A 25,010-nucleotide genomic window follows, 5' to 3' on the forward strand; every position below is an offset into this window, starting at 1 on the left:
TTACTTATTAAGACCAGTTTATAACCTAGCTTGGACTGTATTCCTTGAGTAATAACTATGTTTCTTTTAAAATATTCCTTAATAACCAATCATCCATATTTTAAATTTTATTCTGAGTCGGAGGCACCTCCCTGTAGCTCATGAGCCTGTCCTCGGGGTTCTGAGTGATGTCGGAGGCAGGGCTGCCAGGTTCTCTGCAAGCTTTGCTTTTAGAATCTCTGTGCAGGAAGCAAAGCAGTGTCCAGCGGTGACTGCTCAGCCTCGGTGCTCCTGAGACTCCCCTGAAACAGCCAACGTGAGTCGGCTTTCTGGTAACGTTCCTTAAAGCAGTCTTGCTGGTAGAAGTGGATGGGGGGCATGGAGAAGTGGGGTGTCTGCGGGAACTGGGGTGTGGGCAGGGGAGCAAAGGCCAGGTCCTCTGAGTCAGCACAGTCCCTAGTGCCAGGCACTGCACTAGGCTCCTGGCCTGGGCCATCTCTCTGCATCTCCCCTCGCAGCCCTAAGAGGTAAAGATCATTATCCCCATTTGGCAGAGGGGGAGACTGAGGCTCAGAGCAGCGAAAGGACTCACTCGAGGTTGCAGGACTGGCCTGTAGTACAGTCAGGAGCTGTCCCCAGGTCTGTCTGATTCCCATGCCTAACGTCACAATCTCTAAGCACTGGTGGCCCCTGAGAACATTCCCATGTAAAAGAAGAGACCAACTTTTCTAATGGTGCTTTTCAGAACACCTGCCCCTCTATTTTCTTACTTGGCATCACCATTTTCCTGAGAAATAAGCACCACGAGCCCAGTCTTCAGATGGGATGACTGAGGCCCAGAGAGGAATAGGGACTTGCCTTCTCAGTCCATGGCAGAATGAGGGCCAGTCCAGGGCTTTGGCTTCACAGTCTGGGCTGTTTTCTTTTCTTCCTGCCCCCACCTGTGGCTTCCCCATCACCACCTGCACCACCAGCCTGATCCTGGGGGCCCTGGCCCCTCTGTCCAATGTGGCCCTGGCCCTGGGGAGGGCACTGTGAAGATAATGAAGGTGGCCGCCGTGGGCTCTCAGGGCATCTCACAGGTGTCCGGTGTCACACTGGTCTCTCATCCTCCCTCTGTCCCGGCAGTTCTAGCTACTCCTTGGATGCAGAACTGACCAGGGATAAGGAAAGGGTCATTTAACCTCACCCACTCCATGGACACAGAAAATGTTGCTGAGGGTGATAGAAAGATGTCACATGAAAGATGGTCAGAGTGGGGCCAGGTGCGATGGCTCATGTCTGTAATCCTAGCACTCTGGGGAGGCCGAGGCAGGAGGATCGCTTGAGGTGAGGAGTTCAAGACCAGCCTGAGCAAGAGCAAGACTCTGTCTCTATTAAAAATAGAAAAATCAGCTGGGCGGGGTGGCACGCACCTGTAGTCCCAGCCACTCAGGAGGCTGAGGCAGGAGGATCCCTTGAGCCCAGGAGTTTGAGGTTGCAGTGAGCTAGGCTGATGCCATGGCACTCTAGCCCAGGTGACAAAGCAAGACTCTGTCTCAAAAAAAAAAAAAAAAAAGGAAGAAAGAAAGAAAGAAAGATGGTCGGAGAGAAGACATAGGAGTGATGCAAAGGCCACGGGACCGTGCTTCAGGAGACTGGGCCCTGGTCATATATAGCCCGTTAACTGGCCCTATGGCCTTGGCCTAGGTCCTTCTCCTCTGGGCCTCAGTTTATCTATGTGTGTAACAAAAGCGTTTCAATGCCAGATCATGACGTCCCCGTCCCTCTGATGTCCTCTGACCGGGGAACCCGACTGGTGACTCCAACTCAGTGACAGAGTAGCCGGACCCACTGACTTATTTTGTTGCTTATTCAGCTGCTTGTTCGCTTTTTTCTTTATCAAGAACCTATTGAACACCTACTGTGTGCAATGTACTAGTGGAATGCACTGTGGAATAACTGCTGTAACAAACCACCCCCAAATCTCAGCAGTGTAACTCAAGAAAAGTTTGTTTCTTACTCACATCACATCCCTGGGACACGGGAGTATTCTGCTCCATGCAGTCATTTGAGCACCCAGGCTCCTTCCATCTCGTGACTCCATCCTCCTCCGGGTCCTCCAAGTCCTCTCCACCCAGGCGGCAGGTGGGGAGAGAGGGTGTGCAGGACGGCAGGGGAGGTTTCTAGAGGCCAGGCCTGGCGGCCATGTTCCCCGGGCCAGGATTTAGTCACATGACCCACCAACCTGCAGGTATCCACTGAGTACCTGGGAGGAAGGGGCCACGGACTGTGGAGGGAACACAGTCGTCTGTGTGGGTTTGGGGGAGCACACGCCATGCAGAGCAAGCACTGTGTGCAAGACAACCTCAGACCCCAGCATGGGAGGAGGAGCCTGGGACAATGTGGGGCAAGCACACAAAAGATTGCAGGTGGAGCTGAGGTTGGCAAGCCCAGCATCGCATCCCACAGGAATCTGACCCCTCGGCCCTGGCCCTGGCCCTGTTGTCAGCCCAGGACCTGTTGCCTAAGGAGACTTTTCCCCCTCTCCCATCGCCCTCCCTGACGGGCACCTCAGAGACATGAGGACTGACTGAGAAAGTCCTGCCCTTCTCTGGCCTCAGTGTCACCCCTCCATAAAATGGGGAGAAAAATGACCAGCATTGGCCTTTGCCAGGAATCAGACATGCATCAGGTGTCTGCAAAGGGCCACAGAACAGCCTTCCCAAGTCTTCTTATTAATAGTATAATCACATCATTATCAATAATGAAACACAAATTAATAATAAATAAACAAACTAATGATAAATAATACATATGCCATGAATAATACATTACTACTACAAGGCTTTGGAACATCTATTGCCTCTGACAGAGGGGAATTTGATTAGCCTGCTGGAGATTAGAGAGGGGGAATATTTCAGAAGTACTCAGGAGGTCGGGGCAGGGACAGATGCCCGCATGTGTCAGGGACGTCTGCCTGCAAAGGCTGCAAAGTGTTTGAGGTCCCTGGTGGTCCAGACTTGATCGGACCTACTGGGGGAGGTGAGAACCCGGAGTCAGCGGCGGCGGGGGAGCGTCTCCCTCTCGATGTTCTTTTCTGGTCCAGTTTTCGGGTGGGAAATCCACAGCCCAATAAGGCAAAAAGCATCCAGCCCCAGTGGATTTGGATGTTACGGCCAAGTCTAGTCCGGTTGACAATATCTACAGAACTTATTTGTTCATCCATGAATTCACTCATTCATTGTATGCGCCCTGAATGCTAATGGTGTGGCCAGCAGCACGCCCGGCACCAAGAATGCAGTAATGGACGTGCGTTTGTCCCTCCGGGGCTCGCAGTCTACCCCGGGAGACAGACCCGCAACAACCGTGCTGCCGGGCAGTGAGTTGGGGCGCATGCTCTGACAGGGGCACCCCACCCGGATGTGGGGGTGCCGGGCATGGGGTAGGTGAAGCTAGGGTGTGTATCAGGAGTGGCCTCTGGGGTGCCTGACATCTAAGCTAAGACCTGAAGGGCGTAGTGAGGGGAGGGGGCAAAGTGATGGTAGAGGAACCGCAGGGCCATTGGCCCAATAGACGGGGAGGGCTGGCATCTTTGGGGAGCTCTAGGGCAGGAGACAAGCAGAGGAGGATGAGGCCCATGAGTGGTCTTGTGCGGGGAGAGGGGTTTGGACTTCCTCCCAAAGACAACGGGGAGACACAGAGGGTTTAGGTGCAGGTGGGACATTAGCACACTGGGCTGCGGCGTGACCCACTTGCTCGGGGGCAGCACGGCTCACAGAGCCCCACGGCGTGCAGTGTTCGTGTCTTGGTCCGTTCATTACTTCATTCGTGCAGCGCCCTGGCTGAGCACTCGCCAGGTGCCAAGCATCCTGCAGGGCACTGGAGGTGCACACCGGGTCCCTGGGCTCGAGGAGTGCCTAGTATAATGGCGGAGATGACACGCAAAGAAGAACCATATGTTATATTACGAGGGAATGCAGATGGGCTGTGACTGAGATGTTTACAAAGGTCTGTGAGCTCAGAAGAGGGTGTGTCAGACTTTATAAATCAAGGAGGGGGTGACTGTCGCACGAACCTGGAAGGACGTGGACAGATTTCCCTGGGTGAACTCAGAGGAGAAGGGCCTTCCAAGAAGAGGAAACAACACAAGCCAAAGGAACTTGAGGGGTCCGGAAGGGCTGGTGGGGTTGCTGCAAGGGGCAAAAGCACCAGGAGGGATCGGCTGAGTGGGAGGGGCCGGGAGAGGCAGCGCACAGGGGACCAGCTGGCCACGGCGGAATCTGGACTTTATCCTGAGTAGGAGGGCAGCGGGGCAGGGAATTCACTAGCTTTAACCAGAAAGGTGGCGCCATCATATTTGCGATTTAGAAATATCACCGAGACTCCAGGACGGTGGATCCCTTAGAGGGACAAGTCTGGGGACTGGAGACCAGCGAGCCGGCTGTTGCAGGGTCCCGGGGAGGGAGGCGGGGGGCTCAAACCGAGGAAAGATTGGTGCCGAGTGGAGCAGCAAAGGCAGTTTTGAGAGCTGTCGGAGAGGCAGAATCCATGTGTCTTAGAGACAGATGAGCTGTTAGCCTTGCCCTCTTCGCTCAGTGGCTTTTTTCCCTAAAAAGCTCTCCTCCACCCCCTGCCCCACCTCTCACCCCGTTTCTGCCAACAAGGAGGCGGCCGGTTGGGAGAGCATTAGTCCGGCACGGAAGGGTGTTTTTCACAGAATCCTCTGTGCCTGCCCAGAAGATATGGTTGCAGTAATTGGTTTGCTGTAATAATATTTATTACAATAGTAATTATGTAGCACGGGAACCCAGGGAGGCTGTCCTCAGTGCCACGATAGCGTATTTATCTTCATGAGATAGGGGTGACCTCTTTTCTCCATGAGTGGTAGTGCGTGGAGCTCCTGTTATCAAGTGGAGATAAATCCCAGACCCACAGCAGGGGAGGGTGGTACGAGAACTTATGTGGCCGTGACTCTCATGCTCCACCTCGGCGGGGCCTTAAATCCAGCTGGTGGAGCAGCTGCCAACCGCCTGACCACCGTCTGCCCAGGTCAAGTCTCGGCGTGGTCCACGCTGGCTCTCCTAGGAGACAAGGGTCCCTGAGTTCTCTGCACCATGTCTGCACTCGCAGACACAGAGCAGGGCCGAGACCCTGTCCCTGTCCTCAGGAGTTCCTAGTCTGGTGGCAGACAGAGCCCCCGTCCTCGAATAGAAAGATGAATGATCCCTGTTGCTTTTCATTCTTTACTAGCTACTCGATACCAGTAAGTCATGGTTCAGGTGACACATGTCAAGCACTTCTGGGCCAAAATAATTGGCTCAGAGCTGGGTTCAGAGGACTGTATGTCAGGGATGCAGTGGAACAAATTATCCTCCCCAGCCTCGGGTCTCTTACGGTCCTGGAAAGGTTCTCAGCCAGACACATCTTCCTGGCCCTCCTAGCATCCTCTGCTGGCCTTGAACTTGAAAATGACCTCAGCCATCAATCCTCCTGCTGCTATCTTGTGGGTGTGTTGTGTCCTGCTACCGTAGTGGGGTGTCTGATCCTGCTACACCCCAAGCAAGACTTCTTGTGTTCTTCCTGGCCCCAGACTTCCTGCCTACCCCTGTTTTCAGCCTCTCTGTTTGGAAGGAAGGGGGAGTGGTCTCCTGTGAGATGGTGGGACGAGTGCTGGACTTGGAGTCCAGCCTGCCCGCCAAGCCCGGTTCCCTACCACTCTGCATCTCTGAGCCTCAGTCTCCCACATATAAAATAGGGGGGTTGCAAGGGTGATCAAGAGATAATAACTACAGAAATCCTTTGAAAACCGCCAAGCCCTGATCACATGTTCATTTTTTTCATTCATTCAACAAATTTTTATTGAGCTACTATAACAGTGGCAGGCACTGTTCTAGATTCTAGGGATAAAGTAGTGATTAAAACTCTCTCAATCAAGGACTTCTGGCTCTGGTGCGATGGAGTAAAGACCAGCCTTTCTTCATCTCTCCCTACTTCAACCTAAAACCTAGACAGAATATGTGGACACCTATTTGAAAAATCTGAAAAGTAGGTGGTTTATGGAGGAACCCTGGAATCCAAAGTACGCCTGAAAGAATGAACATAAGTAAAATCTAGAGTTGTATCAGGGCATACTTAAAATGTCCAGAATATAAACGAAAATCGCTCAACATACAAAAAACCAAGAAAATCTCAACTCACACGGGGAAACACGATCAATAGACTCCAATGATGAGATGACACAGAGAGTGGAATGATCTGGCAGACTTTCAGGCAGCTGCTCTAAAACTGCTTGAACAGGTGACCAAAACCAGCCTTGAAACAAATATTAAAACAGAAAGGCTCGGCAAAGAAATAGAAGACGGAAAGAGGAATCCCATGAAAATTTTAGAAGCAAAAAACACCATAACTGAAATTTTAAAACTCACTGGACAGACAGAGTGGCAGAATAGAGATGACAGAGGAAAGAGTCAGTGAACTTGAAGGTAGATCAATAGAAATTATCCACTCTGAGCAACGGAGAAAAAAAATATCGAAACATGCACCGGCAATCTCTGTTCTCATGGAGCTTACAGCCTGGTGTGGGGGGCTGGGATGTCAGCAGACAATAAACGAGTAAGTGTGTCCAGGTGGTGATAAATGTTTAAGGAAGAATAACAGTGGGTGCAGGGTTAGAGAATGACAGGGGTGCTGTTTTATATAGGATAGTTAAAAAAAAAAAAAAGCCTCTCCAAAGAGATGACATTTGAGCAGAGAAAGGATGGAGGGACTGAGCCATGTGGGGATCTAGGGAAAGAGTGTTCAGGGTGGTGGGAGCAGCAGGTGCAAAGGCCCTGTGGTGGGGATGTGCTTGTGGGGCTCCGGGACCAGCAGGGATCGTCGTGAGTGGGGGAACGGAATGAGCTGCGAGTGAGGGGAGATGAAATCAGAGAGGTGGGCGGGAGGGCAGGTGGCGTGGGGAGACCAGTTAGGGGCACTGCAGGAGACCAGGCAGCCAAGGACAGTGGCTGGGCCGGGGAGGTAGCAGTGGTGCAGCGAGGTAGCTGGATTCTGGGTATATTTTATACAGCTTACAGGCCTTGCCGGCTGCTTTGGTGTGGGCATGAGAGGAAGAGGAGTCTCCAGGAAAAAGACTGGTGTCCTCTGAGCTCCCTGATGGAGAGATGGGGGTTGGGTCGGGGGAGACATCACGTCAGTTCAGAGCCTGTTCCTTTGAGGAGGCTGAAGGCGTCCAAGTGGTGCAGCAGTGTGGCGCCCTGCAGCAGGGGGTCCTAGCCCGGGACACGGGCATGGGGGTGTTTGCATTGCTCTGTGTGAAGGGTCAGTGCATCTGGGCTTGTGGGGCAGCCTGGCCCACCCCGGCTACCGGCTCCCTGGTTACCTCTCTTGGTGCCAGCTCAGCTCATGTTACCAGGAGAAGCAGGATGTTGTTCCGGATGCAGCGGCAGCTCTGTCCTGCGGCCCTGAGTCTGCTGGTGCTGACGGTCCCTGCTCAGGTGGGCACCCACTGCATCTGCTCCTGGGCCCTGTGGTTCCAGTGGTCCAGCACAAGCTGCCACCCATGGATTCGGCTGCCTCCTGGGACCTGCGCCGGCCACTGTGCTGTCTGCTGACTCGCTGGCTGTGTCTTAACTCCTACAGGGCGAGAGGACCCGATGGCGGCCACTCGCCACCCAGTGCCATGTTCCTCTGTTGGACAGAGTTGTCACGGCTGGCGTCCATGGGAGGCCACTGGGCACTCTGAGAGGGCACCAGCACCAGTCCCAGCAGATGTGGCCAGAGAGGCAGGTTCGGAAGGCGCCTGAGGTCCTGGGATCCCCTCTGCTCGGGCTGCCTGGGACGAAGCCCCCAGAGGGGAGGAGCTCGCGAGAGGGCCTCCTGGCGACACCTGCCCTGACTGTGCAACAGTCAAGGCAACGAGTAGGGTAGCGTGTTTCTTCCACACTGACTCTGATCCGTGCACTGCTCTAGGCACTCGGGGAACGTGGCAAATAGAAACAGTTCATGACCTGTGTCCTGGTGGCTGTGCCCTGAATATGTCATTTCCAGTCATTTTCAGACTCCTACATGGTAGGAAGGGGGCTGGGGAGTCCTTTGGGGACTATGGTGGTCTGGGAAGTCAGGGAGTTTTCTCGAAGAAACTCCACAAATTTCCACAAATCCTTGAAGGATGTCCTGGAGTTACCCAAGCAAAGAGTGGGGGAGAGGGCTTGGGACAGAGGGCACAGCCTTGGGCCCAGGGGCTGGAGAAGGCTGCACGTGAGGGGGAGCAGAGCGCCAGGACCTGGGTGACGAGCGGGAGGTCCAGAGGAGCCGGAGAGCTGGGCGTGGGCCAGGCCAGACCGTGCAACTTCCCTGTGGAGCAGTGGGAAGCTCCCCGGGGCCCCAAGCAAGGCCGGGGATGTGCATTTTAGAGAAGCGGTTGGGGAGCAGGAATGGGGGCAGGACGTCCAAGCCACGCAAATCCCCACCACCCCCTACTGAGGACCCACGCAGGGACATGCGCCACAGAGGGGGCGACCATTTACTGTCACTGTCCTAACAGCAGGCCGAGGAAGGTATGGTTCCCCTGTCATCCAAATAAGTGGAGAGATTTAAGTGGTTGAGCCAGGGCCACCCATGGGCCACCGTGCAATTATGATGAGAGTGACCAGCGCTTCTCTGTTTGCCAGGGACTGTCAGTTTTCACACTGAAAATCCTTTGTCCCATGAACCCCTCAGCCCTGGGCAGACCAGGACATGTGGTGTCTCCACTGTAATTGATGTCCCTTGGCCTGCATCAAGGCCAGCTTGTGTCCCTCCCCTGGAATCCCTCCCTGACCCCATCCACTCGGGGGCCAGCCCTCAGCCAGCCCTCTGGACACGTCCCCTCTGAGCCGGGAAAGGGGAGAGGAGCGATGCCGGGATGTCGCTGGGCGGGTTTCCGGGCGGAGCAGCAATTTGTCATCACCTTGTTAGGAGGGTGTCTGCTTCCTAAATATCGCCCGCGATTTTGCTAAATGTGTCTTAACAGGAGTGGTGTAAACGCTGTCAGAGATAGAGGGGGAGAGTGATGGCGCCATTCGGGATAATGAACTGCTTAGTTAAGATGAATCCGTCTCCGCTCCTGATCTGCTTCGCGATACCGCGCTCGGAGGGGGGCTCGTGCGTCCAGGCAGATTGGTGGCAAATTTAATGCCCGGAGAGACAGAGCTCCGTGTTTAGCTGGTGGCTGAGTCATTGGCGGGTTCACTTCTCCGAGGACCGGCGTTGAGTTTGCAGGGAATGAAGGTGGCAACGTCGCCTCTGCTTCCGGCCTCCATGGCGAGACCCAGTTCGGACTCATTGAGCATCTGATATGGGATTAGTTGAGCAGGAAGGCCCTAAGAATCCAGTTCCCCCTTATTTTACAGATGAGGAAACTGAGACCCAAGAGAGGGACGACTTGCCCGAGGTCCCGGGGCTGGTGGGCGGCCCTGCCCTTCCCCACCTGCAGGCTGGCCGATGAGCCCGTCTCCCCCACCCCTGCCTCCTCAGCTGCCTGGAGACTCCATGGGAGGAGGGGAGAACCCGGGGGCCTGCCATTCAGGAACACCCCTCTGGAGGGGCCGGGCAGCAGGGACCTTCTTGGACCCCCCCTCTTTGATTTTATTTCCTCTGCCTTGGAGGAGGCTTCCCCGTGGGTCTCCTGACCTTGCCCCCAGCCGGGATGTCCGGCCGAGCTGGTCGTCTCTGAATCTTCTCCTCTCTCCCGACCAGCTTCCAGATGTCAGTCCCACCTTTATCCTGGGACTGTCCTTGCTAGACTGGACAGTGGAACGCAGGAGGGAGCAGGGGGGCCAGGACACTGGGGTCATCCTCCTGTTGGGGCAGAGCTTGGATGAGCAGAGCCCCTGACCACGCGTCACTGCTTTGACCTCTGTGATCCTGCCTGTGTCCACGTGACATGTGAGGAAACTGAGTCCCACGGAGGTCGAGTAACTTGCCCAGGTCACTACTGAGTGGCAGAAAGAGAAACTTGAACCTACTGACTGCCTTCAAATTTGGGGGAGGCTTGTGGGTGGGGGAGCCGGGAAGAAGGCAGGGGGCGGGGGGAATTTTCGGGGAAAGAATAAGTGCAGGGTATTTGGAAGATGATGAAATTTTGTGAAATAAGAGCTATAGGAATATTAGTTGGACCTACGGAACTTTTCCTACATTCTTCTTTTAGGAAAAGAACTGCTTGGCTTTGTCTGAACCCTTGCTATCTCCTCTCCGGTGTGTGTCTGTGTCTGGGAAGGTGATGTCACCTGTGGTCCAGGTGCTGATTGGTGCTGCCTAAGCCTCACCTGGAACATCTGTGGGAAAATCACCTTGCTTCCTGCCTGCTCCCTCCCTCCCCTGGCCAGTGAGCCCGGCTGCGGACCTGAGGTATAGGGCCCTGAGGTTTGTCCTGGCCGTGGGGAGGGAATGTCCCAGCAGCCCACAGCTCAAGCCCTGAGGCAGCGGGGTCTCCCTCTACCCACCAGCCCGCACTCGGGCCCCGCCCCACTCCGAGGCCCCTCTGTGTGTGTTTCCCGTCGCTCGGTGTGCAGTCCTGGGTCTGTCCTTCCCTCCCTCACCTGGCCTGGCCCCTTGGAGAGCCAGGCCCCTGATGAAGACGCAGTGGCACCTGATGGAGCTGCCACTCGGGGGCCACCCCCAGGATTCCCAAGTGACCTCTGCAAGGCGTAGGACTCTGCTCAGGGTGGTAGCAGGAGGTGGTAGCAAGAGATTGGCTTTGGAGCCAGACAGCTCTGGGTTCCGCCCCCAGCCTGGCTCTGGCCACACCATGGGGAACATGGCGCTTCCCAGCGCTGGACAGCAGTTCTCTGTGATGGAGAAATGTTTATAGTACCTGCTTCACAGGGGGGTGTGGGGACCTGAACTGCCCGTGTCTAAGAAAGCTTGAAACGTAGCACTCACTGTATTCTTATTTAAATACTCGACTGATACTGATGGAACTCGAATTCCAGAGGGAGGCAGATGTGTAGACGGTTATGCTTCAGTGTGACGTACGCCGCGATCGTGGTGTCGTATGAGGCCCAGGTTGCTGCATGAGGGGCTGCAAAACACGGGAGCAAAAGTGCTGGGAAATCTGGAAGCACCATGTGCCCGGGGAGGGAGTTTTTGACCCTTAGAGCTGAGGTCTCTGACCTCGTCTGCAGCCAGGAAGCCCTGGCCCCTCTGTGCCTGTGGCCCTGAGAAGGACGTGCCCAGCTGTAGGCATCTCTCCCGTCCCTGCCTCGGCGCCAAACAGGGGCATCCCCTGCCTCCGTCTGCAGGCGAGTTTCTGGGAGTTTGTTCCCAGGACTCCAGCAGGGCGGAGGCCAGGGCGAGGCGGGCGCACAGGGCGCAGCGTTTAGGGAACGACTCGCTCTCAGGGTGGCACAGTGGGGTGAGGGTGTCCTTTCCTCTTGCACCCTGGGCATCTCACTTGCTTCACCTCCGCATTCCCATTCCTGGCTCAGGTTCTACAAGACGCTCCGCCAAACATGGCATAGAGTGTAAGATGCTAAGAAAAGTCTTCCACCATGGCCCAAGCTTGGAGAGTCACGGGCACTCTGAGCACACTCCAGCATCAGGGCCTTTGCATTTGAGGCGTCCTCTGTCTGGAATGCTCTCCCCTCGATCCCCCGTGGCTCACACCTTCCTTTATTCCAGCCTCCTCACAAAGGCCTCTGGGGGCCCCCACTGCTTTGCTCTGCTCTATTCATCTCATTTCCCTTATCACCACCTGACCTATTTTCTGTCATTTATTAGATATGGTTTCCTCTGCTAGAACACCAGCTCCGTGAGGGCTGGGGACATGTCTGTTATCAGCGTCGTGTCCCCAGCGCCTAGAGCAGTGCCTGGTACAGAACAGATTCTCAATTAATGTTTTTTCATGAATAAAGGAAGGACATGAAGAAGGAAGGAGAGAGAAGTTCTGAGAAGTCCTCAAGGGAAGGAACAGGTTTAATTTTGTTTAACCCAATATTTCTCAAAATTAGTTGATGATAGAAATCGTGTTGCCTGAAATACCTATTAGAAGCTCCCTATTCTCTGCACAGTCTGGAAAAGCTGTCTTGCCTTAATCCCACTCGTGCACCTGCCTTCACGTCCACCTCTCCCATGCCCACGGCCCGCCCCTCACCTGTGCAGGGCTCTCTGCCCTCACCTTGGCGTGCCCTGCGAGTCCCACTGCCCCGGGCCTCAGCCTGCTGCGCCTGCACCACCTGACTACCAAGCTGCACCGCCCCCCGCCAGACTCACACTTGTCACTCCCTCGTGGCTTGCCAACAAACGGTGACTCTCCGTGCACCCTGGCCCACCTCACACACACGCGCCATCTGCACCCACCTTGGGCTGCTCCAAGATTTATGCCCCTGAGAATAAGTCCTTCCCTCCTCCTTGCGGTGGGAGGGGCCCTTCTCCAGCGTGGGGCTCCTCCGCCATCTGGACAGGTGATGCTCGACTCCCATCTCTCATCTTCAAAGAGAGTCGGCCGGGTACCAGCTCACACCTGCAATCCCAGCACTCCGGGAGCCTGAGGCAGGAGGATCACATGAGCCCAGGAGTTCTGAGGCTGAAGTGATAGGGTGAGACTCTGTCTCTAATAAAAAAATAAAAAATTAAAAATTAAAAAATAAATAAAAACCCTGGCTTGGAACAGTGGCCGGTGGGGCCAAGTCCCCGACTCCTGTCATGGTCCCCCCAGCAACTTCCCCACGCCCATCCCCAGGGCTGGGTGAAAAAGGTACACAGGCTGCAGACAGACGCGAGATGCTTGCCACGCTTTCTCTCACCTGCTTTGTCACGGGAGCAGCCGTAATAGCGTGCTGGTTGTCACGGAGCCGGGAGGTTTGGGTTTGAATCTCAGCTCTGTCACTGGCGGCTGTGTGATCTGGCAGGTGGCTTTGCCTCTGTTTCCCCACACAAAGTGGGATTAATAATAGTTCCTTTCTCCTGGGATTGTGGTGATGATTAAGTGAGCGACTGTGTACCATATCGAGCTCTCAGCCCAGGGCCTGGCGCAGAGCAGGTGTGGAAATGGGGGCCGCTGTGGCCCCAGAGTCCCCTCTCTCACTGGGGCACATCTTCTGGAGATGGCCTCTGTGTGTCATGCCCCAGGCCCAGGGTCATCCAGGTTGGACCGGGTTTCCTACATCCCCCTCCCCATAGTGCCCCCCTGTCCCCTACCTGCGTGGTGACGCCCCCCCCGCACATTCCTGGAGGGTGTGCCTGGGTGTCTCTGCTCCCCAGCACCTGCCGGGGCCTGCCCGGAGCAGGTGGAGTGAGTGGGGATGGAATGACCGAGGACAGGCGATCAGTGCTTGCAGTCGGCATCACGGCCTGCTTGGATCACCTGGGCCCTGGGGCTATCTAGGAACTTGACCTCTGGCCTGAGTTAGAGCCTGCCCTGGGGCAAGCCTGTGCCTTGCCCCTCACCCTGGGGACTGGTCCCGAAGCCCTGGACCACGCAGGTCTACTCTGACTCCAACTTCCGAATTGATCCTCTCCTGGTCGATTTCTGTTTGTGTTTTTTCCTGGAGTGTTGTAACCATTAAGTTCCAGGCAGGGGTCGGGCCCCCGGGTGCGACCGCTCGGGCTGCCTGCACAATTGAAATCCCTGGGCCCATCCTGGCTAGTTTGCTCATTAAGACCATCGGCCCGGATTGATCCATCCGATCGATGGCCAGACGTCAGGCAGCGGGAAGCCCATCAGATGGGCCGGTGTGCTCGGCTGAGAATGCGGTCCCCTGCCGAGCTGGCCTGGGTGCCCAGCCCTCGGGGGTGGGGCGGGGAGGCAGAGGAGCAGGTCAGGGGCCTCACCAGGAGGGACTTAGGTGTGGAGGCAGCAGCACCCCCAGGGTGTGGCTACCAGGGCTGTGCTCCGGGGAGCCGGGCAGGAGCGGGGCAGGAGCTGGGCAGGAGCTGGGCAGGCCTTCCGGGGGCAGCCGAGGCAGTGGCGGTGGGGGCGGGGGCAGGGGCATTATCTTAGTGTTTGCAAAGATCTGAGACTCCTCCCCCCATAGTCAGCCCATAAGGGCCTTCTCCGCCACTGTCACCACCACCATGGCCAGGGGTTGGACCTGCCCCTTCCTCTGGGTGGCTGCGTATGTGTGATGGGAAACTTGGGCATTAAGAGAGCCAACGGCGTTTTCCCAGGGCCCCCTTCCCTTTTTACCAGGAGGGATTCGGTTGTGAGGTTGGGGCTGGAGGGGTGTGGGCACCTAGAACTGAGTGTCCCAGTGGGGGTTTCTCGAGCCTGGCTGCGTAGTGTGGTGATGGGGTTTACAGGACGGCTCAGGCACCCACATTTGGTTAGGGTTGGAATGCTGGGGGGAGTGCATGTTAGCACGTTCATTTCCGGCAGGACAGTAATGCCACGACTCTCCACAACGGGGTATGGAGATGCCGTGTTGGACCGCAGAAGCCCTTCTCTGGCGTACATTGTAGAAATGCACAGAGCCACTCCTGGAGGTGCCAGGTTCTATGTTCAGGGGAAATTCATCCCAAGACGTGTTTTTTGTTTGGAGGGATTCACCGGAGCCAGGGAGGTGGCAGAAAGGGAGGTGTCAGGGAGAGGCAAGATGGTGGTGATTGGCTCCCCTGGGCACACAGTCACCATCTGCAGTGACCACAGTGCGAACAGCGTCCCCGACAGGTGTGCAACCACCTCCCGCCTTCCCGCCTCTGTCCTCTGCCGGCCCACCCCGTTCAGCCCAGCCCTCCCGCTCAGCCCACGTCCTCACCTCCCCTTTCTCCTCTCTTCCGCAGGGTACCTGACAGTCAACATTGAGCCTCTCCCCCCTGTGGTGGCTGGGGATGCCGTGACCTTGAAGTGTAACTTCAAGACGGATGGTCGCATGCGCGAGATCGTGTGGTACCGGGTAAGTTGCCACCACTGCCCCCTCCATGCCCATGGCCGGGGCTGGCAGTAGAGTCCCCAGAACCCTCCAGACACCCTCACCAGCGTGGCTCTGTCCTCAGCCCTTACCCAGCCCTGAGCTGTCCTGCGCCAGGTCCCCACCTGCTGCTGACACCTGCCTCAAAGACCCCTTAGGCCAGCCTTCTCTTCTGTCCTAAGGATGGATCTCGTTCTGGCCTCCTCTGTGCTCCTAACATGCCCTTCCTCTCGGGAAACCCCGTTGGTACCAAAGCATAAGTTACTGAGAGCACCGTGGGCCCCGCTGCAGCGTAACCACTGAGCAATGTCCGATGGTGGGATTCCAGGCATGACACTTTGGGCAATGTTTTTGGCAGGGGACAGAGAAAAACAGGAGGCCTCTTGCCTTTAAAATCACATTACAGAGATAGTCTGCCACCTGTCCTGACAACCTGTAGGACTCACCCTGATGTCTGGCACCCTCAGTCCGGGTCTGAAAAGAGATGTTGTTAGAGATGAGCGAGTGCCCACCTGCCCAGGGCCCAGGTGAGGGCAACAGGAAGAACAGCTTTGGGTCTTGGGCACAAGTGGCCTTTTCAGCCACTGATAGAAATCATGTAGTGTCGGATGGGGCATCACAGCCTGGTCCCTCTTTGCCGCAGAGTGGGCGGGGCTGGGCTCAAGAGAGGGTCCGGTGGGCACCGATGCTCTTCTTGTGATGCCGTGTTCAGGGGTGCACAGAGTGCGGCACCTCCATCCTGGGAGAGAGCTCCCCTTCCGCCATGGAAAACAGGGGTTGGCAAAATATTTTAGTGAAGGCTGAGATCGTAAATATCGTCCCCGCTGCTGGAGCTACTCAGCTCCTCCGTTGTGGCCCCAGAACAGCCACAGACAGTGCACAGATGAAAGGGCACAGTTGTGCTCCAGTGAAACTTTAGCATGGACGCCAAAATTTGAAATCTGTAATTTTCATGTGTCACAAAGTCGTCTTCTTTTTGCTTTTTTTCAACCATTATAAAAGGTAACATTCCTTCTTAGCTTGCAGGCTGTACAAAAGCAGGTCACAGGCTGATTTGGTTCACGGGCAGCAGTTTGCAAATCCCTGATCTAAAACCACACTTTTCTAATCTTTGTAAGTTGCGTCACCCTTTCTTCGACAGAAAACACAGTCCACTGGAGCAGCTCTGGGTGGAGCGGAGGCGCCTGGAGGGGAGGGAGTGGGGAGGGTGGAGGGGGCACAGCTTGCTGATCTGAAGTCTAGAGCTGCCCCTCTGCTCCTCGGAGCTGCCCCCGCATCCACCCTCAGTGCGTGGAAACTCCGTGTTAGAGGAACCCCTGGGGCACGCATGCTGCTCACGGTCTTGACTCGGAACCCGCTCTCCTCACCTCCTTGCTCTCGGTCCAGACTTGCTTTGAAGCAGCCTGTCGCTGCTGCTCCATCTTGTGTTTTTGGTCTTTGACTTATCATTTGCTGGTTGGGCTATCTGTTTTGGCTGTGATCTATGTTCCCTTTAACCAAAAATCATGGTTCTCCATCTCAGTATTGCAGCCCCTTCCTGCTTAGAATCAATTCTAGTGCCCCCCACCCAAGCTGTCCAGGTAACCTAGACCTCAGGTGTGAACCTGATGTCCAGCACCCTGCAGGGTCCCAGCCTTAGAGGAAGGTTCCCTCCTAGATAGATCCGAGGCTCCTAGAGGAAGTCAAGGCGTATGTTAAATAGCGCCACGAACTGAATCACTAAGAGGCGTATTTACAGGATATGGAGACTGCTTGGCTGACACAGGCTGCGAGCATCTCATTAGCACCTGGCAGAAGGACAGGGATAAATTAACTGCAGCTCGCTGACGCTGACGACGGGGCACATCTCTCCCTCAACCAGCCCCCAGATGGGATCAGAGGGAGGGGGCCCGACAGACAGATAGAAATGTGGAGACACAGTGGGGACAGTACATGGGGGTGAAGGTGGGAGCTCGGAGACGGGAGAACAGCAGTGGGCACCTGAGTGCCTTCCAAGCTCCTGAAGCAACTGTCCCATAGCTCCGGTTTGAAATTGAACGTTACTGCAGTCACTGGGGTGAAAATCTCCCTGCGGGGCCCAGGCCAGGGCCAGGCTGGGCCAGGTGTGGGAAGCCAGGCGCGGGCTTCCACGTGGCGCAACTCTCCATTCCTGAAGATGGGGAGCAGGGCTGGGCCGAGGAACACGCCCTGTCCCGGGCTGAACAGAGGCTCTTTTTCCTCCTCGGCCCCCAGTGCCGAGAACCCCCTTCCACCCCCACCACTGTGGCGCTCTCTGCCCCAGCCTGCCACCCCACTGATTATTTTAAGAATCAGTGGCATCTCTTACGGGTGTGGGGCCCTGCATATTGGGCTATGGTAGGCTGCACTAATTAATTTATTTTATTTCATTTCACATCCTTTGACTGAGGGCCTCTGGAGCAGGGTATGCAGATGTATGCAAATCACATGCAAATCAACCACTGGAGCCAAATGCTGGGCCCTTGTAATTCTGTAGCTGGACGGAGGTGGTGGCTCAGCTGACTGGTTACTCTCCCTGGGACCAGGGCGGCCGCGTGCCCTGCCTGTGAGGATAGGGGCAGAGGGTGGAAGGAGATTCCAGGGAAGGGGTTCCCTGCTGCCAGTTTTCTCTTTGCCTGCTGCCACTCTGTCCTTCTCTCCTGATCACCCCTTCTCCCAAGGAGCCAGCTGAAGGGAGCGAGATAAGAACCTACCACCATGAGGGCTCCAGGGGCCAAGACCAGGGCAGGGCTTCTGGAGGGAACTGGGCAGCAGCAACGGGCGCTGCAGTCTCCTTCTCCAGCCAGACCCTCCTCTGACCCCCGCCACCCTTACCAGACAGGCCCCCAGAGCCTGCTTCCCGGCCCCCTCCCTGACACTTGCTCGCTTCCCAGCTCGCAATCGTGAATGAGCTTACAGAGCCCAGCTTGGAAGGAAATGAATAGATCACACAGGCCCAGCCAGAACTGTCTCCAACCCCGCTCGAAGGGAAAAGCAGGGCATTGTGACGGGGCCACCACTGCCCGCTCAGCCCAGCGGGCACAAAACGGCCCAAAACGTGTATAAAGCCCAGCAGCCTCCCCTCTGGTCCTAAAGACATTATCTTAGCAATGGGGTCATCCTGAGCTTTCAGAAAACATGACGAGTGGACTGGAGTCATTGGGTAAACCGGGGGAGCTGTGCAACTGTCTGAAGCAGAAGGGGTCCCCCTAGGGGTTAACTAGACCCCTGGCTGAACATCTGGGAAGGTCTTGCCTGTGGACCCCTTGAGGGAGGGGAAGGTGCTTGGGAGGAAGTGGCAGAGTCCTGAGTCCTGGACAATTTGCCCCGTGGTCTGGCCAAGTGGGGAAGAGCTACACCAATTTGTAGAAGTAGATGCCAAAACTCAAAAAATTGACTCAAGAAAGTGTCACCAACCCCCGGGTCTGGGTTGTCCAATATGGTTGATGCTAGTCACATGTGGATGTTTAAGTTTAAATTACATGAAATCAAATTAAATTAAGAATTCATTTCATCAGTCAGACTAATCACATTTCAAGTGCTCGCTGGCCACATGGAGCTGGCGGATGCCATATTGGACAGAGCAAGTGTAGAACATTTCCATCATCACGGAAAGTTCCACTGCAAAGTCTGCTGTAGGTATTTGAAATGTGTTCTGTGAATGGACCTGTGGAATATACCGCGCTTGCCTGACGAGGGAATAGCAGGGAATATTCACTGAGCCGATTTTCTAGGCAAATTCGCTCTGACATGAATTTGAGTAAAATGAATTTTCTTTGTTTTATAACCGCCGTCATCAGTGTGTATGTGTGTGTGTGTGTGTGTGTGTGTGTGTGGTGAGGGAGAGCACGGAGACAGAGGCGGTCATCATTCTCAAATGACTTCCTTGAAAGCATGAGATGCCCAGAGGGTGGTCAGGCCCCTGCGGTGCTGGGCATTGTAGTTGTCTGTCAAAGCCCTGTTCAATGTAAGGCTGCGTCACAGCCCTTCCCACCATCTCCCTGTGCTTTCCCCGCCTGGTACACGGGTTCAGCTCCCAGGTTTGAGTTTCCCGGGCTCTGTCCTGGGCTCACTCACGGCGCTTACTGTTGGCTAGTAGAGCAGAGGTGCAGTTCCACACCTGGCCAGTAGGAGGCTCTCCCCTAACAGCCCATCTAGCCTAGCATTAAAGCCAGGACTTGGCTCTAGAAAATGAATGGTAAATAATTTCTTTACTTAATCCCTCCTAGTTATTGATGCCTACAACTGGGGACGTAGTTGCTAACGCTGCCAATACTCTGAGTGGCCCACGTTGTTGAGCCTTTACCACGTGCCAGGCACTGGATCAGGGGCTTTACTTACATTATTACGTTTCATCGTCACGTTGTCACTGCAAGGCACGTACTTTTGTTAGTCCTGTCTTTCCGATGAAGAACCTGAGGCCAGTCAAGGAGACTGTGTCTCAGCTCACGTTGCCTTCCCTGACTTCTCCAGGAAGTTTCAGACACCCCCTCCTCCACCATCCCTCTTTGTGGGTCTCCACCCCAGTGTGCACCCCGTCACGTTAGGGCACCTGCCCCGAACTGTGAGCTTCTCAAGGGCAAAGGCTGTGTCTTCCCCCAACCCCGTATTTTTGACACCTACAGCAGGGTCACCTCGGTAAACATTTGTTCAAGTAACAAATGCTAAAGCTACAGACACAAAGGCACGCGCACGTCTTGACAGGCCATGCCGTGCCGCCCACTTCCTTCTCAGGTGGGCGTACGTGTGCAGTGGGCGGGATCTGTCTGTTTGCGGGTGGGGAGTGTGGGTCTTTGGATACTCGGGGGGCTCTGTGGCGTATGGGAGAAAAGGGACATTTCTTATTAGGAAACGCTGTCTAAACTCATTTAGTTGGAGGTCACCTGCCCAGCAGGCAAGGCCAAAGGTCTGTTTATATCATAGGAATCCATTAGGCAGCCACAGAGAATCATGGGAATCTAACCTTTTACAGCAGTTTTTATCATCCCTCCTTTGTTTCGTCTCTTTCCTTCACAATTTGTTCCCGAGAGCTGCTCTGGGCCCGGAAAACAAGGCCACAGAAAAGAGGGCCAGATAGAGAGAGGGAGACCTGCAAACTGAGACAACACGCCGCTTTCGGGGGCCCCCGTCTCACCTCCCCCACCTTGCGGGTGACGTGCACCTGGCGTGCTGTGGTGCAGAGCATGCGACCCGGCCGGGCCAGCGTCCCCTTTGGGGCTGTGCTGGAGACCTCTGCCGTGAGGGTTTGTGGCCGCTCGGGACCACGGGAGAAGGGACTGAGCCCAGGGGCTGGGAAGGGTGGGGCAGAAAGAGAGAGGACGTCAGTGGCAGAATACTGCACGTGACTTCTGGGGTTTGACCGAACCTTTCAGCATTTTGGAAACCTCATCTGAAACTGGGCATGAAAAGATGTGCTTTCCAGGCTTAAATGAGATGCTATCTGCAACCCAATGAGCCCGGCGCTTGGTTCATTATGCAGCCATCCGACGAACGGTGGCCACTGTCCCCGCGTGTCTCTTGGTAGCTCCAGGGATCCAGAGAGGGAAGTAAGGGAAGGTGTTCGGGGAGGATCACCAGAGTCAGATTCCTTGAATTCCATCCGACCATCTGTCCACATTCCCAAGGGACATGGGCAGAGACACTCCTTTGTTCCTGTGCGGCTCTGCTGGTGAACTCAGAGTTTTATCACCCAGTGAAGCCATTTCAGTGCATCTGAGCTGTCTCTGAAACAGGGAGCTGTTTCGAAATGGCTTTACTGGCATTGGCTCCCTCTCAGTCTCAGCCCTTGACAATGAGGAAACTGACAATGATGGTCACCGGGGAACTTTCCAGTCCAGCAGTATCAGGAGGGTAAGAAGTTAGGTACTCTCTTGGGTGACCGACGGAGACCAGTGCACAGGTCCCAGGGAATGGGGCAGGACCACCCTTGGGGCCTCTGGCATGGAGTTCAGACTAGCAGCCACTCAAGCCACTGCTCCTTGCAACTGCCCTGGACTCACATCCTGACCCTGGGCTCACAGATCTTACAGCTTCGCGAGCTGGAGACCGAGGGTGAGGAAGACAAGAGCCAGGGCTGAGCCAACCCAAGCTGCCTTGTCCAAGCCTCCTGCCCCTGCCCTGGCCTCCCAAAAATCAGGTGGTCCCATGCTCACGCTCACGCTCATACCAGTCCCATGGGAGGGAAGAGAAAGCAACCAGAGAGGGCCCAGGAAAGGACAGCTGATTGCAGAATAAATGTAATAAGATAAAGAGGAAGTAAGAGCAAGTTTCCAAGTCTAGTTCCATTGCAGTCCTTTTATTCCATCCCCACTGAAGCTCCCCTCTCAACCACAGTTACATTGTATCCATCCGAGACTCATCACCAGGCTCCTCCTTCCAGGGATGGGATGATGGGAGAAACCACCAGCTCCCCCTCTAGGTCAGAGTGTGAATTGCAGTCATCGCGGCCCCAATCTTTGGTCTTTAATGGAAGCTTGGTTGTAAATGGCAGGGGTCCCCCGCTCTGACAGCTCATTAGAATTTTCGGAGAGGCCACTAAAAATACACTGCTGCCTGAGACTTGTTCTACCGTGATTGAATCAGAATCTCCAGGACTGGAGCTGCAGGGCATTTGTGCTTTTAACGAGCTCCCCAGATGACGGTGATGTGCTCAACCCAGCCAGGGACCGTGTTATGGTGTTTGGGAAACTCTGGTAGAGGAGCTGCCCCACGCATTCATTCAACATTAATTCACCACGTGTTTATGAAACCACGATGGTTCTAGGCACTGCGGGTTCATGGAGGAACAAAACAAGATCCCGAGCTTATGTAGTTTACCTTGGGGGAGGAATTAAAAAGATAAACAAATAAGAAAGATATCAGCTAATGACAAGGGCAGTGCATAAAATTAAAACAGACCGATGGAATAGACGGGGATTGGGTGGTTAGGAAACTCTCATTTAAGCTGAGCTCTCAAAGGCAACAGAGAGCCCACCATGCCAAGGGAAGGAGGTAGAACATTCCAGGCAGAGGGAGAAGCAAATGCAGAGAACCTCTGGTGGGAACGAGCTTTAAAGATATTGTTTATTTTACTGAAAGGTCATGTCTGGGTGGAGAATGGATCATTGAGGCCACAAATATAGACTTCTGGGCAGAGATCAAGGGTGGAGATTTATACTTGGGGGTCAGGAGAGGATGGATGGTATCTAAAGCCACAGGCTTGGGTGACATGACCAGAGTGGGCAGAAAGAGAAGAGGACCCAATGCTGGACCCTGGGCACTCCAAGAGTTAGCGGTAGGAAAGTAGACCACCAGGGAGGCTGGGAAGGAGAAGCCAGCAAGATATGAAGAAAGCAGGGAGAGTGGGGTGTCCTGATTCCAAGAGAAGAAAGTGTTTCAAGGAACAGAATAGTCTGCTCTGTCCAGCGCTGCAGCGAGTGACTTGGGAACCTAGAAATGACCAAGAACTTGGCAACGTGGAGCCCACTGGGGCCTGGACAAGAGCAGAGTCTTTGGAGTTGAGGGGGCTGAAGGCTGGCCGGAGCGGGCTGAGGGGGACATTGAAAACAGCAGTGACATGGCTTTGAAGTTTTCACTGTGAAAGAGATTTGGCCTTGAACTTCTGGACAAACTTTTGCCAGTAACACGAAGACACAATTGCTTCTAGCATGTTGTCCATAAACTACCAGGTACGTTGTCTTTTCTGACCGGCCCCAGCCCTTCCATCTGGAACGGGTGGCAGCTTCGATGTCCTCCTTGAGAATGTGCAAGTGGCTGCCCGGAGAGTTTTAGAGGATTCTAGAGTAACTGCAGGAAAGATGCTGCTCTGTCATTCAATGAACTCGGTGGCCTTTGGAAGCGACAGCCGTTCCCGCACATCCCTCCGCATGGCACACAGGGCTGGAGCTATAGAGAAGGACAAGGTGGACCCCTTCCCTCGAGGGGAGGGCTCCCAGGCCTGGAAGTTGTTAAGGGCAATCTCCTCATCTGTCCAATGGGCTTGATCACACTTCCCCTGAGCATCTCACAGAGATTTGTGTGAAACCAGTGAGACGCCTGTAGACAGGCCGGGCCGTTCCATCACCCACGCACAGGGGAAACTGGCATCACTTATCCTGCTTCAGCCTCTCTTTTCCGCCTGGCCCGATCGTGCTCATTCTCCCCTCTGTGGAGCCCGTGACCTCTCCTACCAAGACGGAATTAAGAGATCACCTGCTGTGTTCCCGCAGCATCTTGTACATGCTTCCATTAGAGAGACAGCACCTGGTATTTTAGTTGCCGTCTCTGCGTCTCTTGCTGAGTTATTTTTCTGCTTCTCCAACGTGTGCCATGGTCACTGGCAGGCCCTGGGCCAGGGCCTTCTGTGGGGGTCTCAGGATCCCTAGGAAGTATGTGGATGAGCTTCTGGGGGTACTTGAAACCGCAGAAAGTGTGCCCAGTATGTTGTGTCCGGAACCGCAGCAGCAGCTGTCCACGTGTTCTTCGGATGTGAGCGGTGCAGGGCGTCTCATTATCTCCACCCTTGGGTCAGCAAGGTCCATATTTGGGGCGGATCCCCGAGCCCCGGGGGCCTCAAGGCTGTGTCAGAAGCCCATGAGTGGTCCACGAGCTTCCCAGGGATGGGTGGGGGCGGGGGTGGAGGGCTGCCGCAGCCCTAGGTGGGAAGCGCTGCCAGGCGATTGGGATCGGTCCAGACACCATCACTCAGTCAGCAGGATTTGTGTGCGGATGCCCTTGGGCTGGAGAAGCAGATAAGAAGGGAAAAAATAGCTGCTTTGGCAGCACCTCCATGCTCTCCCTGGCACGAGGGGAGGTATTTTTGACCAAAGAAATCCATCTTCTCTTGGGGATTAAGATCAGGTTTCTGATACTGGCAGTGAGACCATTTTCCTGCCCCATACGGGGTTGATAAGAGCTTTTGGCTTCCAAACTGTTGAGAGGGGTGCCAGCAGTTGGAGTGGACACCCCAATGACAAGATGTCCTATTGGACCACACGTGGACGCCACCAGTGACCAGCTCGCCCACTGGATGGCCGTGAAAGATGCACGGAGCCGAGTTTCCAGGGCCGACACGTGGATGGCTCAGCTCACCCTGGGCAGTGTGTCCTCACTTACCAAGAGGAGAGAGGAGCAGGCGCCTGGGGCAGCATCCTGCTGTGTGACCTTGAAGAAACGGTGCTCCCTCTCTGAGCTTGAGGATCTTCGTGGAATATGCTGCCCCTTTCCCACCTTGCAGCCAACTTCTCCTCTGTCCTTTCCCCAGAGGACTCTGGGCTGGGGGAGAGATGGGTGCTTTCCGGGTCAGGACACCCCTTGGGGGGCTTGGGCGACGCCTCCTCAGGGACAGGGGTCCTGCCCTGAGCTGCTGTTGGGCCTCTGAGCCTGTGGAATCCGCAGCTATATTAAGCTCAACGTGTGATTTCCAGCAGACTCCCCACGACTTTCATATGCCCTGTTGGGTTTAAATGACAAGGGGGCTTACTTAACTTGTCTTGTCGGAGAAGGATTAAAGGTGAACTTCTCCAGCACACCAACAAAATAAAATAACAGGACTGAAATGAGGGATGTTTCTAGAAAACCATCTCTACCTCCCCTTCCTCCCTGACCCCTCCTGCCCCTCCTCTCCTCATCTTTCTGGGTTGAGGGCCCCCGGGGCAGGCAGTCCTCCCCTTTCAGACAAGCACAGCCGTGTGCTTTTCTGAAACACCCATCTGACCTTACCATGACCTCCCCTCCCCACCACACATTTCGCAAGAGCTCCCCATCACCTTAAGGACCAAGTTCAAGGTCGTTGGCTTAGCATACAAGGTCCTTTTTGATTCAACCTCTGTGGACTGATTTCTCCAGCCTTGCTTCCTACCACGTCCCCAAATGGGCCCACCACTCGATTCATATGGCCTATTTGCAGCTCTCAGAACGTGCCAGAGCTTTTTCCCACCTCCGTGCCAATGCATATGCTGCTGCCTCCGCCCGCGATGCCCTTTACCCCCTCCATCTGGCCAACTCTGCTTGCCCTCCAAGGCTCAGCTTCGGTGCCGCCCCCCAGAGACCTCTCCCCATCCTCTTTCCCCTTTAATCTTCTTCCCCGTCCAGCTGCCGTGACCCAGGCTGAGCTAGATCCTCACACACTCTCAAAATGCCCAGCACGCGACCATACGACTTAACATGCTGGACTCGTGTGTTCATTTA

At 55.1% G+C, this 25,010-nt stretch overlaps 1 protein-coding gene across 1 annotated transcript in view; it reads left to right on the top strand.

The window, feature by feature from the left end:
* The window catches only part of IGSF21 (immunoglobin superfamily member 21), a 236,459-nt gene that overhangs the window by 86,790 nt on the left and 124,659 nt on the right, over positions 1-25,010 (top strand). Inside the window, exon 2 of the mRNA XM_069477395.1 lies at positions 14,719-14,831. Within this exon, the coding sequence (XP_069333496.1) occupies positions 14,719-14,831 (113 nt within the window). The remainder of the gene's footprint in view (positions 1-14,718; positions 14,832-25,010) is intronic.

The sequence above is a fragment of the Eulemur rufifrons genome, chromosome 8 (assembly GCF_041146395.1).
Source record: "Eulemur rufifrons isolate Redbay chromosome 8, OSU_ERuf_1, whole genome shotgun sequence".
Classification (NCBI taxonomy): Eukaryota; Metazoa; Chordata; class Mammalia; order Primates; family Lemuridae; genus Eulemur; species Eulemur rufifrons.